The 17,939-nt window shown below is 32.1% G+C and overlaps 1 protein-coding gene across 2 annotated transcripts in view; it reads left to right on the top strand.

Annotated features, from left to right (window-relative positions):
- The window catches only part of Pkn2 (protein kinase N2), a 119,822-nt gene extending 102,455 nt beyond the window's left edge, over positions 1-17,367 (top strand). For both annotated transcript variants that reach the window (XM_076863612.1, XM_076863611.1), the window contains exons 16-22: positions 2,580-2,756; positions 6,706-6,768; positions 8,713-8,789; positions 10,305-10,447; positions 14,706-14,813; positions 15,022-15,102; positions 15,190-17,367. In XM_076863612.1, coding sequence (XP_076719727.1) covers positions 2,580-2,756; positions 6,706-6,768; positions 8,713-8,789; positions 10,305-10,447; positions 14,706-14,813; positions 15,022-15,102; positions 15,190-15,393 — 853 coding nt within the window. In that variant the 3' untranslated portion in view covers positions 15,394-17,367. The remainder of the gene's footprint in view (positions 1-2,579; positions 2,757-6,705; positions 6,769-8,712; positions 8,790-10,304; positions 10,448-14,705; positions 14,814-15,021; positions 15,103-15,189) is intronic.
- Positions 17,368-17,939: the final 572 nt, after the last annotated feature.

The following is a 17,939-nucleotide window of genomic DNA, read 5'->3' as shown; positions in this document are numbered from 1 at the left end:
GAGGCTAGGGAGGCTGAGGCAAGAGAATCACAAGTTCAGTATCAGCCTCAGCAACTGCAAGTCCCTAAGCAACTCAGTGAGACCCTGACTCTAAATAAGATACAAAATAGGACTGGGGATGTGTGGCTCAGTGGTTGAGTACCCCTGAGGGTGGGGGGAAGAGCCTGTGCTTGTCATGTGATAAAACTCTTACTAATTTCATTAGAATTTATTTATTTTACATTTACTCAAAATTTAGATTGACTTAATAAGGCTGATGGTTTAGAATTGATCTTCTAGATCTTACCCATCACAGTTTTAGGACATTTTTCGGTAAATTTGATATGATTTGTAAAGTGATGACAAAAATCAAAGCTTATAATTTTAATTTCTTTCTTTCTTTTTTTTTTTTTTTTTTTTTTTTTTAGTGAATTTAGCCTTACATGGTAGTAACATTTAGAAACTTTCCCAAATTAAAAAAAAAAAATGTTATGTAGACAAAAGCCTTAAAAACAATAACACTGTAGCTTTCTGAGTATGTATAAAAATAAACATAGAATTCATGGAATCAAAGGTTAGGAGTTCATCTAGAATGTGATAGTATTAAATGGAGTTTAAACATTTTATCATAATAGCTGCATTTAGTGTCAGTATCTAAAACAATTATCAGATGTTTTCTTCATGATCCAGTAGAATCCATATTACCATAGCATTAAGAATACTAGACCTCCTAAATGAGATATAATTCATTTTTGTTGTTGTTGTTGTTCATTTGTTAAAAAATTAATCCTTTCTTAAAAGACTGAAAAAGGAGGAGAGTGGTACTATATATTTCCTTCTAAAATCAGGAATTTAGTTGGCTTTTTTTTTTTTAATTTAAAAATAAAAGCATTAAAACAAAGCTTATAAAAAACATACATGAATATCAGTTTTTGGTTCCAGTTTCACAAATAGAAACAGAAAAAGTACCTATTTTATTATATTAGAAACATACTTTTATAACCTAATTGCTAATAAAGTATATATCTTGATCTTTATTTTGATCAGGTACCAAAAATAAATTTAAATTTTACTTTAATAACTTTAGACCTAGTTTTCTTCTACTTTGAGTTATAAATCAAATTGATTTACCAAATATTTCAGAAGAAGGAAGAATTTTTTGTTATTGAGGCAAAATTATTATTTTACATCAATAGTTTTGACCATTGTTCTTTTTTAAAAATGTATTTAGTTATATATGGGTACAATACCTTTATTTATTTTTGTGTGGTGCTGAGCATCAAACCAAGTGCCCCACATGTGCTAGGCAAGTGCTATACCATTGAGGTACAACTTTAGCCCACCATTGTTCTTTTTAATAACTTGTCTTTGGCCGGGCACATTGGCACATGCCTATAATACCAGCTGAAGTAGTAAGTTAGAGGCCAGCTTCAGAAACTTAACAGGACCCTGTCTCAGCTTGGCATGGTGATCATGCCTGTAATCCCAGTGACTTGGGAGGCTAAGTAAGGAGCCTCAGCCTCAGCAACTGCAGGTGCTAAGCAGTTCAGTGAGATCCTGTCTCTAAATAAAATACAAAACAGGACTGGGGGTGTGGCTCAGTGATTGAGTGCCCAAGTTCAGTCCCTGGTACCAACCACTACCACCACCACTATTACCACTCTGCCCAAAAAAAGAAAAAAGACCCTATCTCTATATAAAAGAGCTTTGATATAGTTCAGTGGTAGAGTGCCCTGAAGTTCAATCCCCAGTACCATTTTTTAAAAAGAGAGAAAAAAAGACTTAATTCTCACAGTGTAAGTGTTTGATTGCTATAGATTTTTCTGTAGTATAATGGAAAAATTACATTATTCTCATGAAACTTCCTTGAAGCATGTTGTAGAGTTCTCCATGTAGCTTATTTACTTTCCATTTGGTCTTCTAGCTTAAATTTTTATGCAGCATATGTATATCTTTCAACTCTATTTTATGTGATAAAAATTTGAATAACATGTCTTATGAATTATAAATACTGCTTTTGAAATTGCCTTGGTTACAAACCTAAAGTTTTTAAAAATGTTTCAGTTTACTAAATTCTCTGACCTATTCCTGATGAATTCTCATAATTAGCCCCTAATTGAGCCTTTTTAAAAAATAGAATCAGTGGGCTGGGGATGTGGCTCAGGTGGTAGCACACTCACCTGGTATGCGCGGGGCGCTGGGTTCTATCCTCAGCACCACATAAAATAAAAATGAAGATGTTGTGTCCACCGAAATCTGAAAAATAAATATTAAAAAAAAAAATCCTCTCTCCCCCCCTCCCTCCTCCCCCCCCTCTCTCAAAAAACAAATAGAATCAGTAGCCATATGGATATTATTCTGATACCATCAGTGTAAACACTACAGTCATATCATGTTAACCATATTTTAGTTTTCACAAAAGTTATGTGTTATATCTAGAAGAATAGCTTTCATAGCATATATAACAAAATATACATTTTATGATGTTAAAGTTAAGATGTTAAAAATTTGCTTATTTTAAGGATTAGTAATTTTTTTAAATGTTATTTCCAACTAGAATATTTCTAAGACTATTTATTTTCAAATGTTTTCTCTTACAGCCTGATGTGTGAAAAAAGAATTTTTGAAACTGTGAATAGTGTAAGGCATCCCTTTTTGGTGAATCTTTTTGCATGTTTCCAAACCAAAGAGCATGTTTGCTTTGTAATGGAATATGCTGCCGGTGGGGACCTAATGATGCACATTCATACTGATGTCTTTTCTGAACCAAGAGCTGTGTGAGTATGCTTTAGACATTTGTCTCGAGTTTTTCCATGACTGGTTTCTTGCTGGAAAGAAAGCTCTCTGAATAGATTCTTATAAGAAATATTCGAATTCCTTACTTATCTTTTTGCCAGATAATTTTTGCATTTGTTTATTGTATTGTCCATGTTGAAAATGTCATGATTTCCTAAATCACACTTGATAATTTAGACATGCAGTTTAGGTTCATTTTAGTAAATGAATTTGTTTTCTTTTTTGCTGTTAGATTTTCTCCCTAGGGAAAAATCTGGACCATGATTTTAAAGACAAATTATACTTAAAGTACATTAAGTTTTAAAAAATACTGTATATTCATATAAAATATTTGTATTTGCATTTTATGGGATAATTTAAAAGAATCTGTATCAAGTACTTGCTCATATATTTGTATAAAATATTTATATTTGCATTTTTACAGGATAATTTAAAAGTATCTATATTAAGTACTTGCTTGCTTGTGCTTAATAATATTTCTGAAGGAGTATAAAGAGAAACCAAAATAGGTTGAGTATCACTTATTTGAAATGCTTGGACCAGGAGTTAGAGTTTGAAGTTTTTCAGATTTTGAGATATTTGCATAGTTAAATTATCTAGTTAAGTATACCTAATCCAGCACTTTGAAATTCTTTAAAATCCAAAACTTGGAGTATCATGTGGTATTCAAAGTGTTTCAGATTTAAGATTTTCAGGTTAGGGATACCCAACTTGTATATATATATTGCTCCCAAGGAAAGGGATGGAAAGCAAACTTTACTATAAACTTTTTGTAGTAGTTTTTTTAAATTTAATATTATTATTATCATCAATGCCTTTGCTTATTCAGAGACATTAGTAATAATAATAAACCCTTGATTATATGCATATATAGAATATATACATATTTATTTTTCCTGTTATTCAAATTTTATACTTCTAAAATGGTAAATCTGGGATTTGAACCAAAAAAAAGTACTCTTAACAGCAACTACTCTGCATGCTGATATTCACCAAGTTTATATCTCTAGCCCTGATTTCTTCTTTTAACATTCCAACTCTAATAGTATTCTTTTCCATTTGTAAGGCTAATAAGCATCTTATTTAGTATTTCAAATTGAACACTAGATTTTTCGTATTTTCCCTTCTACCTTACCTGCTATTCCCCAGGCCTACTGCTCTTCAACATTAAAACCATTAGAAAGTTCAATCAATTCTATCTCTGAAATACACCCAAATAATAAAACTTGATTTCTATAGTACCTTTATTGGTTTTACTCTTGAATTTTTATCTTGCATCTGTGTTCTGATAAAATAGCAACAGACATTTGTATTATACTTTAACTCCTTATTTGAATCTCATCACAACCATTAGATGTATGTAGAACAGACAGTAAGTAGCCTTCAAGCTTCAGATGAGAAAATAGGGATTAGTTCCGATAGGTATTGAAGCAATCCCAAAAGAGCAAAAGTCAGGAAGTATTAGAAATATTAGAAAACTAATATTCCCTGGATATTTTAAAATTTAAAGCAGAGCATTTAGACCACACCTAGCTTTGTGCCAACTGCCATTGGTATTTGTTCTATTTTTCCTTTATTTATTTATGACATCGGAATTTATTTTTGTTTTTAAAAGAAATGAAAATACAATTCTGCCTTAGAAAATTTTTATTTTTGTGGAGAATACAGACCAAATACAAATGAAACTATTAGGCTGAGTGAAATATAAGAATAAACTGCTACATTGTAATACTCCCAAATCAAGTAAGGTTTCTCTGATCACTAAGGTCCCAGCTCAAATATTTTTTCTTTGAAGGGCCTTTACTGACTACACAGCTTAAAAATCACCATATCACTAACCTTGAAGTAGGTCACTCTATCCTATTTTCTATTTTATTGTCATATTACTTTAGTTCTACTTGAAATCATCTAATTCTTTTTTAACATGTTTACTGTTTGACTTCCCTCACTAGAAGGAAGGAACAGGAACCATGTCTGTCTTGTTTACTAGTGAAACAACTGAAAGAGTTCTGGGACATACTAGGCAACCTGGATTTTTAATGACAGAAGCTGTGGAATCAGAATAATTTGATTCCTAGCTTTGCTGTTTCTTTGCACTATGATTTTAGACAAATTAGTTTCTTTGTCTGAGTTTCATTTTCTACTTCTTTAAATTTTTTATTGTAAAGCTTGACTTGAAGATTAAAATAACAAAATACTTATTATAGTAAGCATTCAGTGAAATATGTTAGAATACCCATTTATTTCTTAAGTTGATAATAATTAGAGCAGTCTGCTTACAAAGAAACAGAGAACTCATTTATTTCTTAAGTTGATAATAATTAGAGCAGTCTGCTTACAAAGAAACAGAGAACTCAAAAGTATTATAATTATCACAATATTGTTTTGCCACCAAAACTGTGCTAAAAAAGTCTATCTTAAGATGTTTTAAAATCATGTTTATTTTAACAAAATTCAGATAAATCCTTTAAACTGATAAGTTATTATATAAGGTCTAATGTACAATCAAATACATATCTCTTTTTCTTTTTTTAATATAGTTTTTAGTTGATGATGGACCTTTATTTCATTCATTTATTTTTATATAAGGTGCTGAATTGAACCCTGTGAGGCAAACGCTCTACCACAACCACAACCCCAGCTCAAATGAAATATATATTTCTAAATGTATTTTAAAAATCCCTCCAAATTATGGACCCATTTTCAAAGAAATAACATACAATATACTTATATTATCTACATGTGACTAAGTGTATTCCTAAGAACATTCACCAAAATGACAAGAGTAATTATTTTTTTGTATGGCAGTAGAGTTGGGATGAGATGGATAGATAGATGAATTAAATATTGTACTGGGGGGGCAGTGTGTATTTTATGAAGAAAATATTCATAATTGTTACCTGTGTATTAAGAACTAGTTTTCCTGGCTGGGATTGTAGCTCAGTGTTAGAGCACTTGCCTAATGTGTGAGGCACTGGGTTCAATCCTCAGCACCACATATAAATAAATAAAATATAAAGATCTATCAACAACTAAAAAAAAAAATATTTAAAAAAAATTTTAAAGAACTAGTTTTCCTAAGTGTTTCTTCTATATATTTGTATTTTAAAATTTATGAATTAATTATTCTCTCCATTCCCACTAAAGTTGACATATCCAAAGCCAAACTCATTTTCCCCACAAAACTTGGGCTACTACTGTATTTCTTTATCTATTCATTCCACCAAGATGGAAACCTTGAGAGTCATCTTTAACTCTTCCCACTCCTTCATCCTATAGTTAATGAGATACTGTGTCCTGTCATATTTGGTTTTTGTTTTTGTTTTGTTTTGTTTTGTTTTGTTTTGTTTTTTTAGTTTCACTCGAATCCATCTTAAGCTCTTTCTTGTCATTACATTGGATGTTCTTATCTTTTATTTGCATGTTTATAAAAGCCATCTATCAGAAAAATTTCCCTAACCATAGATAGAATCATTCTACCCTAACTCAAATGGCTTGATTCCCTATTACTAAGAAAATAAACTTCAGTAATCATGACACTCCAGATCCTTCACCAAGGCTGTTTTTTCACACCCCTATTCCTTTTTCCCACTTGGGGAAATGCCATATATTTCCCCCACAAAACTGGTCCTTGTACTCTGTCCTCCTGTCCTCACCACACATTGTAGTTCCTCTTATAGAACCAGATCACATGTCCCATCTGGGGTCCTCAGTGACTACCAGGCAAGGTTAAGGACTCTGTTATGAAGACTGTACTTTTCTTAGTTTTAAGTTTTACTCCTAATATCTAGTACAATATGTTATACATAGTAAGAACTAGATAAATGTTTGTGGAATTAACTACAGAGTTGTGCTTGAAAGCATAAGAATATAAACTGGAATTCAAAAGCATTGAAGTTTAATAAACTTTCTATTTAATTATTTGAACAGATTTTATGCTGCATGTGTAGTTCTTGGGTTGCAATATTTACATGAACACAAAATTGTTTATAGGTAAGTAATGTTTTTATTCTAATAGCTTACTTTGGTATGAATTAGCATTTAAGATGATCGATAAAGGTAGTTTATATTAATTGACTTCTAAATTTTTTCTTCATGCAATAAGTGAGTTCTAAAATAGTGAATCCCAACCTGTTTTATTTCCTCATTTTTTTTATTGGTGCATTGTAGTTGTACATAATGATAGGATTTATTATTACATATCTCATGCACACAATATAATCTGGCCAGTATCACTCCCCATTATTTCCCCTCTCCTGTCCTGCCATTCGCCATTTGGTCCATTTTTTCTACTGGTCTCCCTTTGATTTTTAGGAATGTTAGGTGATTTTTCTCATCCTTGTTTTCCTTTTTCCTTTCTAGCTTCTGATTGTGAGATAAAACAAAGGACCCTTAACCTTCTGTGTTAGACTTATTTCACTTAACATGCGAGTCTCTAGTTACATCCATTTTCCTGCAAATGCCATAGTTTCTTTTTTTCTTTATGGCTTAATAAGACTCCATAGTGTATACATACCACATTTTCTTTATCCATGCATCCATTGTTAGACGTCTACACTGTTTCCATTGTTTGGCTGTTGTGAATTGTGCTGCTGTAAACATGGGTATGCATGTATCAGAGTAGTAATATCCCTTTAATTATTCAGGGTAAATACTGAAAAGTAATATAGCTGAGTAATATGGTGACTCCATGCCTTTTCTTTTGAGGAGCATCTATATTAATGAAACCCCAACTTTGAAAGATATTGTCCACACAATAATTACACAATGAACTTCTTGGTTCCTGCTCCTCTGCCCATTTCCTAATTAAAATAGTTAAATTATGAGTTGGCCTATGATAGCACAGTTTAAAATATTCATCCTAGTGAACATTTTGCATTTGACTGATTCACTGCAGAAAACCTCTGTAGACCAGTACTACTCAAAATGTATTCACAGTGAGATAACTAGTTGTGCCAGGGTGCAAGCCACAGCACTGCTTTTTTCATTAAAAGAAGTCTTAGGGGCTATAGTGGACTTAAGTGGTAGAATGCTGCCTAGCAAGTGCAAGGCCCTGGGTTTGACATTTAGCACCACAAAATAAGTTTTGCTGTCATCTGAACTAAACAGTGTGTTGGTAACACAGCCAGTTTATGTCTGGCACAATCTCTTATCAGATTTTAGACCAGTAATATTGATGGTAGCTCATCAGCTAGTCTGTGGGCCATACACCAGAAATATTATTGGATTGAAAAACCCTGCTCAAAATTCAAGGATTACATTACTCATTCTAGGAGAAAATATAAGCCTGAAGAAAAAAGAATAAAAATTATTTAAATAGAAAAGAAAGACACTGCTTACACCCAAGTAAATTAAGGGAAGGCCAGTCAGAAACAAGATGATAAACTGGTTTATTCAAATTCTAACAGTGTTTTCAGGGGTAAGGACTTCCTCATGATCTATTTTACTTAAAGGATAAAATATTTTTAACTAGCTTAGTTTGTATAATAAATTAGCTTTCTCTATATTGTGAATTATCCTCTTAGAAGGTTGAACTTTTCCCCAAACCTGCCCACCTTATTTATACTGTTGCCTTAATTCTTTCTTATGATGGATAAAGGTGTATTTCAAATTTGGACTAAGTCAAATTATCACAAATAAAAAGTTAATGAAGCCTGAGTTAGAAAGCACTTGAGCCCTTTTCATACTTTATATACTTAAAAAGATAAAATATTCCTTACTTTCTTCCATTTCTACATAAAAGGAAAAAAAAGTATATTATGTAAAGCTTGACAAAAAGAAAAAAATACACATTTGTGATATAGTATTTAACTCTCAAATTATAACTTGAAAACCTTATCTTAGAAAAAAATGGGACTCCTATTGAAATAATTGTTTTACTATGACATCTAATGATTTTCCTTATTTTTTTCATTTTTTAATTTTCATCCTGAACAGAGATTTGAAATTGGATAACTTATTGTTAGATACAGAAGGCTTTGTGAAAATTGCTGATTTTGGTCTTTGCAAAGAAGGTAATTTGGTTTTAAAATTTCTTTTCTAATAGATTATCTCTCTTTTGTACTTTAGTAATTTTCCAAGTTTCTTTGAAAAACAAAATATATTTTTAATTTTAAAACTTTTTATTATTTATTTTAATTTAAAAATTCTTATTGTGAATTGCTCATGTAACCTCATGACTTTAAGCAAATATTAAGCATTAAGCTGTTCATTCTGTTGGAACTCTGCAGAGTGAAATATGTAGTCCTAATTACCTCTGCACCTTTTGAGAACTATTAACATTTTAAATAGAAAAAATACTTCGAGCTGGGTGTGGTAGAGCACTCCTCTAACTCCAGCAGCTTGGGAGGCTGAGGTAAGAGGATTATGAGTTCAGAGCCAGCCTCAGCAACAATGAGGCCCTAAGCAACTCATTGAGACCTTGTCTCTAAATAAAATACAAAATAGGACTGGGGACTGAACTCAGGCACTGAGTTCAGTCCCCAGTACTCACCTACTCGCTCCCCCCCAAAAAAAAGAAAAAGAAAAAATACTTGGAGATATATAGCTATCCTGAGACAGGAGATCACAAGTTCAAAGCCAGCCTCGGCACCTTACCGCAAGACCCTCTCTCAAAAAAAAAAATTGAAAGAACTGGGAATGTGGCTCAGTGGTTAAGCATCCCTGGGATCAATCCCTGGGACCAATAAACAAACAAACAAGTAACATGGATGTAGTCCTTTCTACTTAGGAGTGCTGTTAGAGTATGGGGCATACTACCCAACATGTTGGTATTCTTGACAGTTAATATATTGCATAGTAGCTGACATTGTCCATCTTCCCCTGTACACTAGCAGCTTCTTGTTTCTTATTCAACTTTATTTTCATAGCATGTAACACAGTACTTGGCACATCTTATATTCAGTGAATGTTCAATTAATTAATTCAATTAATGAATACACTTTTTTGCCCATCATATACTAACAGACCTCCTAACTATGGATTCGGTAAGTTTTTTCTCTAATTGTATCTGTGTAACCGATACTATTGGCTTAAATACTTTTGTATTTAAAAATCTGGTTGTTTGCTTGCTTGTCTTGTTTTTGTGTTATTTGGTACTGGGAATTGAACCCAGGGGTACTTAACCAGTAAGCCACATCCCTAGCCTGTTTTTATACTTTATTTAGAGACAGGGTCTTGCTGAGTTACTTAGGATCTTGATAAGTTGCTGAGGCTGGCTTTGAACTTGTGGTCCTCCTGCCTCAGAACTCCCAAGCCACTGGGATTACAGGCATGTACCACTGCACCCCACTCAAGATCTCTTCTTAACCCACTTTTCTTCACTAATTTTTTATCATGAAATCCCATGTACTATTACATTTTCCTTTATACCAATCTTTAACCATTTTTTAAATAAAAGTCTTTCGAGTGTCTAAGTTTGATCACCATGTACAGCAAATTTAATTGCCCTACAAGTATACCTTCTAATTTTTATGTTAGGTTTTTTTTCTTCCCTTGCTAACAAATAATATAAAATTTATCTTTTTCAGGAATGGGATATGGAGATAGAACAAGCACATTTTGTGGCACCCCTGAATTTCTTGCCCCAGAAGTATTAACAGAGACATCCTATACCAGGGCTGTAGATTGGTGGGGCCTTGGTGTACTTATATATGAAATGCTCGTTGGGGAGGTAAGCAACAGCCTGAGAGGAGAGGAAAAATGATTGAGAGAACAAATCATGTCACATATAAAACCATCTAACATAGCTTCTATATAAGTGGAACTTAAGTTTTATGAGTATTTATAGGATTATTATTAGCTGTATTTCTATACTACTTCACTAGTATATTTTCTGTTTTTATGTAATCTGTGGAATGTATTGCCAGTATTTCCAACTATTTGAAAATGGTTTCTTATATTTAGGTATTGTGCTATGGTTATGGCTTATGATCTTAAGGCAAACATGTACAACTGATCATTTCATAGGGAATAAAATAGCAGGAAGACTAAAGACTAGTAGAAAGAATATACTTTCCACAAACGGAGGAAAGTCAGCTATACATTGGTCAAAAATAAGTGTTACCTTCAAAAATTGTGGAGAGCTGAGTGTAGTGGTTTACACCTGTAATTCCAGTGACTTTGGAGGATTGCAAATTCAAGGTCAGCCCTCAGCAACTTAAGTCCTGTCTCAAAATTAAAAACAAAATAGAAAGGACTGGGGATGTACATCAATGGTAAAGCACCCCTAGATTCAATCCCAGCACTCCATATGTGGAACACAGATGAAAAGATTAACATTTTACCCCCTGTTTTCTGTAGATTAATTTAAAATAAATTTCTGAGGATACCTGAGTTGTACATTTATCATTTAAGAAATTAAGTTATATGAAGTAAATAAAGGTAATAACTGTCTATTGTGTTATTAAATTATTAGGAATAATAAAATGGAGGTAAAATTTTAAAAAGAGTAAGATATTTTTTGTTTGTTTGTTCGCTCTTTACTGGGGATTTAACCCAGGAGTTCTTTACCACTGAGCACCATCCGTAGAACTTGTTTATGTTTATTCTGAGACAGAGTCTCACCTAAGTTGTTTAAAACTTTGCTAAATTGTGGAGGCTGAACTTGAATTTGTTGTCCTCTTGTCTCAGCCTCATGAGTTGCTAGGATTATAGGCCTGCACTACCTTACCTCATAGGAAAGAATAAATATTTTGACAAGTAATTGAAAACTACCATAGAGGGATTTGATCTAGAAATGCAAGAAAATTTATTTTATGGACTTGATTCTAAGTTCTCAACAACCTTCCTCATACAGTCAAGGCATGAATAGGTTTGCAACTGAGTAATGAATGAACAAATTATTGAATGTTGGAAATTTTTATAGTTTTAGTCTGAGCTCATCACTTACTGGCATTTACACTGAACAAACAAGTAAATGAGTTTGTCCAACTATCTAAGATCCATTTGATATGACAAATTGGAGTGAATTTTCTGCAAGGGGAAGAAATGGACAATTAAAATAACAATTATCACATGCTACGAACTATGCTATGTGTTTTATAAGTTAGTCCATTTAATGTCACAGCATCTGTAGTAAGCTCCAAAGTGGTCTGTGCCCTTTTCCAGATGTATAATTGGAAACACAAAGACGTTAAAAAAAAAAGTCACACAGCTCTTGTGTGGAGGACCTGGAGTTTTTAACTCACTTTGGCTTTAGAACCTGATTATAAACCATTTTGCTTTGCTACTTCAGGACAGGGTATTGAATCCATCCAGCCTTCTTGTTAATTAGGACTAAAGATCCAAATCTGAATTTTTCACCTCTTTTTAGAAATGTTACTATATGGTACGTAGGATGAAAAGATACCCTTATTTACCACAGTCTCCATTTTCTAATAATGTTGTAAGAGTCCTCTAACAGTTGCATGTATAAGCTGTGGCAAACTTGAACTTCATTTTCTCCCATTCCTTTTTTAAAAAGTAACATTTTTGTGGATTTCTTTTTAAAATGCAGTATACAAATTAGTATGAGACTTAATTTAACAAAAATTACATGTTTGCTTAAAATTTACTCTATTAGTGATATGAAAATGTGAGATTATTGCAGAATACTATAGAATTAATAGCCTCTTCATTCTGCTGCTTCCAATTCTAAAGCCACTGCAAGGTTTAGCAGAGAACAAGAAAGTCTCCTATTTCATAGATTTTAATAAAGCTTCTAATTAATTGGTATCCTTATTATCTAGAAGGCATGGATCTTGATATTCCTTCACAGCTGGTTATTACAATTTCATTTCATTTTAGTATCTCCCAGAGGATGGATGGGAAAAGAACTAAGCTTAAAGCTCATTGGCCTGCTTTATGATTTTATAGCATTAGTGAAACTTTTTTTTTTACTATTTATTTTTTAGTTTTAGGTGGATACAATATCTTTATTTTTTATGTGGTGCTAAGGATCAAACCCAGTGCCACACATGCTAGGCGAGCACTCTACCACTTGAGCCACAACCCCAGCCCCAATTTGAAACTTTTTGTAAACTGATAAAAGTGTGGTTTGACTAAAGTTAATGTCTATTTTCTGTTATTTATTACAAATAGCTAAAAGTTTATTGGATATATCATGCATTTTAAAATTTGTATTTGTGTACCTCTGCTAGTTTTGAGAACTGGAAAAATTTCTAGAATAACCAAATATACCAGGTCCTCTTTTCCCTATGTCAAATGAGAGTGGGTATGCCAGAGAGGTTTAAAGAAACATTGGACACTAGCACAAGATGCTCTAAATGTTGATATCTGAACAGACTATTGATTTTTTTTTATATGTGCTTAAACTTGTTAGCCTATTATTAATCCTATTAGCTTATCTCTTGGCAGAAACAAGATACTTTTAACATTTTAAAAGTACGTAGATGTTTCTTTGCTTTTGATATACTTGTAGAGTGACAATTTCAAGTATAAAATTGTTGAAGCAGAAGACAAAAATCACCCTCTGTGTTGCCTCTTAAAATTCTGATTGGGAAGCCCAGTGAAATAGTTTTCCCCTGACTTGCTATTTCAATCACTAAAATAAATTATATTTATCCCACGTAGTAGGTATTTGATTTATGTGTGTTGAATGAATAAGCTAAGGTTTTGATAACTGAAAAGTGTGAAATTTTCTTAGTTATGAGCAATAAGATTGACAGCTCAGCCTTTGAGTGTTGAGTTTTGAATTTATTTTCACAAATTCCTCAGTTTAAAAATTTCTCCCTTTCTACTAATATTGCTTTCTGCTTAGCTTTTTTATTCTTAGCTTCTGACCTTATAGAACACAAACAACCGAATTAAACCTAATGAAACAAGTTAGCCAATATTTCCCTGCTAACCAGTGAGAAAATAAGGTTAGATACCCTGACTCATTTCAGTGATTTTAAGATATTAAATGATATTTAGACATTCCTTATTTTGAAAAATTACTAGTAATGAAACTATTTGAAATTGTGAGACAGAAATTCATCTTTCAGTTTTCAGGATGTGAGAATTTCTCCCTTTGTTCATCAAATTGTCATACTGTATATAAAAAGTAACTACATTTTTATGACTCACGGTCATTATGATCATAGTGAGCAGTAATTTTAATATTGTGCATATTAAAATGTTATATTGTGTTTGTAACATTAAATATCCCTGGAAATTTGTGTTTTTTTAAATTCCTTTCAGTCTAATTTTGTTGGCAGTTGCTTCTTACTGCAGTCATTATACCTACTGATTAATACTTGTGTTTCACCATTATTTATTTAAGTACATCCATATTTGATGTACTTCCACGACTATATTTTCCTCCATTATAACATTGTTAACCATGTTTATGGTACTCATTTTCTTCTGCCTTTCCAAAAATTGAACTTCTTAAGGATTGTTTCTTACCTAAATATTCCTCATTGTTCAGTACACTTTTAAATGATGACTAGCCAGATAGATGAATAAATGAATGAAATGGTGTGGAATGGAGTGAAATGGAATGGAATAAAATTAATGAAAAAATAGTGTTTTATGATATAAGCAAATTTTTACAGAGTCCTGTGTTGGCAGACATGGTGGTGCATGCCTGTAAGTATTCAGGAATCTAAGATAGGAGGATCACAAGTTCAAGGCCTATTAGGTATCTTAGGTCCTGTCTCAAAGAAAGGTGGGGGCTGGGAATGCAGTTCAGTAGTAGAGTGTCCCCGAGTTAAAATCTTCAGTATCGTAAGGAAAAAAGAAAAAAGAGTATATGGTATATAATCTAGGTAATAGATGATATTACATATTCATTGTGAATTCTCATAGTCCTTTTGTATTTATTTATTTTTTGGTACTTTTTTGGTTTTGTTTTCTTTTTCACTATCTAAATCTTGATTATGTTTTAAATAGATAAGATTTTACTATGTTGAAACTCATTTTAACTTAGTTAAAAATATTTCTTATAGTCTCCCTTTCCTGGTGATGATGAAGAGGAGGTTTTTGACAGTATTGTAAATGATGAAGTAAGGTATCCAAGGTTCTTATCTACAGAAGCTATTTCCATAATGAGAAGGGTAAGAATTAAATTAAGAGTATGAGTATTTTTAACTGCTTAAGTTTTTTTATGTTGAAGGAAATTTCCCAGTTGATTTTTAGAAGTTGTGTTATTTAGTTTGTAGATGTTGCATGGTTTAGACAAATACAAATAAAAATTATCTAAATCTCTGAAAATTATGAGAATCCTTATCAATAAATGTATTTTAACTTTTTATTTTATGTTAGCTGTTAAGAAGAAATCCTGAGCGTCGCCTTGGAGCTGGGGAGAAAGACGCAGAGGATGTAAAGAAGCACCCGTTTTTCCGGGTAAGTATGAAAGTTCAAAAATATTTATGAAACTAGAGTAATTAGGAATAGGAAACTAAATTGGTCATTTTATATTTTGTGATCCAGCTAATTGATTGGATTGCTCTGATGGACAAAAAAGTAAAGCCACCATTTGTACCTACTATCAGAGGACGGGAGGATGTTAGTAATTTCGATGATGAATTTACCTCAGAAGCACCTATTCTGACTCCGCCTCGAGAACCAAGGATACTTTCAGAAGAGGAGCAAGAAATGTTCAGAGATTTTGACTACATTGCTGATTGGTGTTAAGTTACTAGACACTGTGAAACCAAGCAGACTGACTCACAAGAAGACCTCTTAAAAATAGCAACCCTTCATTTGCTCTCTGTGCCACCAGTAGCTTCTGAGTTTTTTTAAAAAACACATGAAGATTTGTTTAAAAGTGCTATTTTAATACCTTCTTGAAAAGTGGCCTCTCACTGTTTTTCAACAAATCTGAGCACTGGAACCAGTTTCACGGAGTTTAGACTGAATGAACCTTGGCCATGAAAACCCATCACAGATGAATACTTTTGGATCAATAATCTATTTTAAAAAAAAAAGAAAAAAAGAAAGAAAAAGAACCACTCTTTTATAGTCCCTATCTTTGCCCTGTGTCTTCTGCCTTAAGTAGAAAGAAGATTGATCACTTGACTGTTTTACAAGAAGGAAAGAGTAGGGCTTGGAATGCTATTACCATTCACATAAAGCATGATTCTGTTTGACTAAGGCAACTGCTCTTATTTTTTTAAAAAAGAAATTACTATAATAACAAAAACTGTAATGGTAGTTTGTATACCCTTGGTGGCTTGATTTTTAAAAACAGAATGAATTGATGGCTTCTTTTGTAAATTTTCTATATTTATCATGAGAAAAAATTTTATTGCCTTATCTTTACCAACCATGTAACAGAACCTCATAGCTTTCCAACAGAGCTACTTGCCAAACAGTTTTTTATTAAACAATGCTAAAGAAATAGGAACATCGGCATTTACTTAAAATATTAAGAATGGAGACTTTTAATCACCCTGAACCAAGATACTGTATTACCTTCATGCATTCCCAAATAGACATCCATTATGTTTATGTTCAGTCATATCTTCTTCCAGAATCAGTGAACTGATTACCCCTTTTTTGAAACGCATTCTACATTTATCAACGTAGCTAACTTTGTTCTTGTGTCTGCTGTAGAAGGGAACTATATCTTTGTTAAACCATAGGGATTATCATTGTATACATGCTGTGAACATGTATATGTGCAAGTTGTAATGTATTCTGTGTTGTAGGCTTATTATTTAATTTCACCACTTCATCACTTTTGTACAGTGGCCAAGCAGACACCTCAGACTCCAGCATTTACATTAAGTGCATTTGTACATTTTAGGCCACTGAATCCAGATTTTTATATTGGCAGTTACTGAGGGCAAAAGCAATATATTGTAACAGAATGTATAAATATTTTTGATAAAACAGTCTATATTTTATAAAAAAGTTATTATAACACTAAAGCTGTACCTCAAAAGTCTCAAAAATAATTTGATCAAATGCTTTTTACAACTCTTCAGAGGATCCGTTTGTTGCTTTTTATATCTTATGGTATGTCTTTTTGCAAATCATGACTTTGAACTTACGTGAAGTTTGGGGGTTTTTTATTTTGTTTTTAATTTTTTTTTCTTCCTAGCTCATTACTTCATTGTTTTTCCTTAGTTCAACAGCAACATCTTTGATCCTGTACTTAGCATGTTAGGGTCATTATACCTCAGGAATAGTAAGTTTTTAACTAACCATACTGAATTAGCCATTTAATCATAATGAGCTCATCTCTTAAGAATCGTTCAAGTTTAAATCTTGTGAGAAACATGAAAGTGTACTGAACTATGAAGAGTTGAGCTTAAAACAAGTATTTCAGCCTTAGTAGGCATGTTTTTATTATACTCTGAAAACAATTAAAATTGTCCAGGGATAATTCTTATTACCTTCCAAATTATTACCCAAAATCTTTTGGGAAAAATCTTGTAAAAAAAGGAAAACCATGTTGCTTAAAGTTATTTTAAAATGCCAGTTAACTAGGAACTAAACATAATTGTCTGGCTTTAATTTAAACAGTATTAATACAACATTACAGTAAAACACTAAATACTTTTGAGGTACAGTCTGCTCACCTTTGCTGGTTTTCAACTATGCATAGAAAGCAATGTCTAAAATGGGCTTATAGCATTAAAAACTGACAGCATTTTATAACTACACAGTGTACAGAAGAATTTTTTTAATTGAAGTCAATCACTAAAAAAAAATTAGAGGGCAGGGTATATTCACACAATTAAGCTGAAGAAAGCACTAATTTTTTCTGTAGTTTTAAATATATATATATATTTTAGATTTAAAATTTATAAGAGTGTAAATATATTTTGCTATTACTGTATGTGTATGTGACTGCTCAAGCACTTTGTAAGGAAACTAAGATATTTTAGAATGGTACACTATGCATTCAGATGAATTGTGCCTTTATGTCATTCTAAGAAAAAAGTGTTTTGCAGTCATAAATTACCACAAATGCACAAATTAAAGTTTAAATAGAATGAAATTTGTAACTTTGGTTTTAAGTATTATTTTCACTTAGAAATATCCTAGTGATTAAAATATGCATGTTTTAATATATTCAAGCTCTCAAAAACTAATTTAAATTGGCCTTCTTAAAGGTACTTTTGTTCTGGGGAAGGCTAAAACCATGCAAATTCACAGCAAATTGTCTACTTCACCTGGGATAATGGGGAAATTTTGAATTGTATTCTTGTGAAATCATTACCATCTATCAT

This window comes from Callospermophilus lateralis, chromosome 7, assembly GCF_048772815.1.
Source record: "Callospermophilus lateralis isolate mCalLat2 chromosome 7, mCalLat2.hap1, whole genome shotgun sequence".
Classification (NCBI taxonomy): Eukaryota; Metazoa; Chordata; class Mammalia; order Rodentia; family Sciuridae; genus Callospermophilus; species Callospermophilus lateralis.
This window is presented reverse-complemented; position numbering and strand designations above follow the sequence as displayed.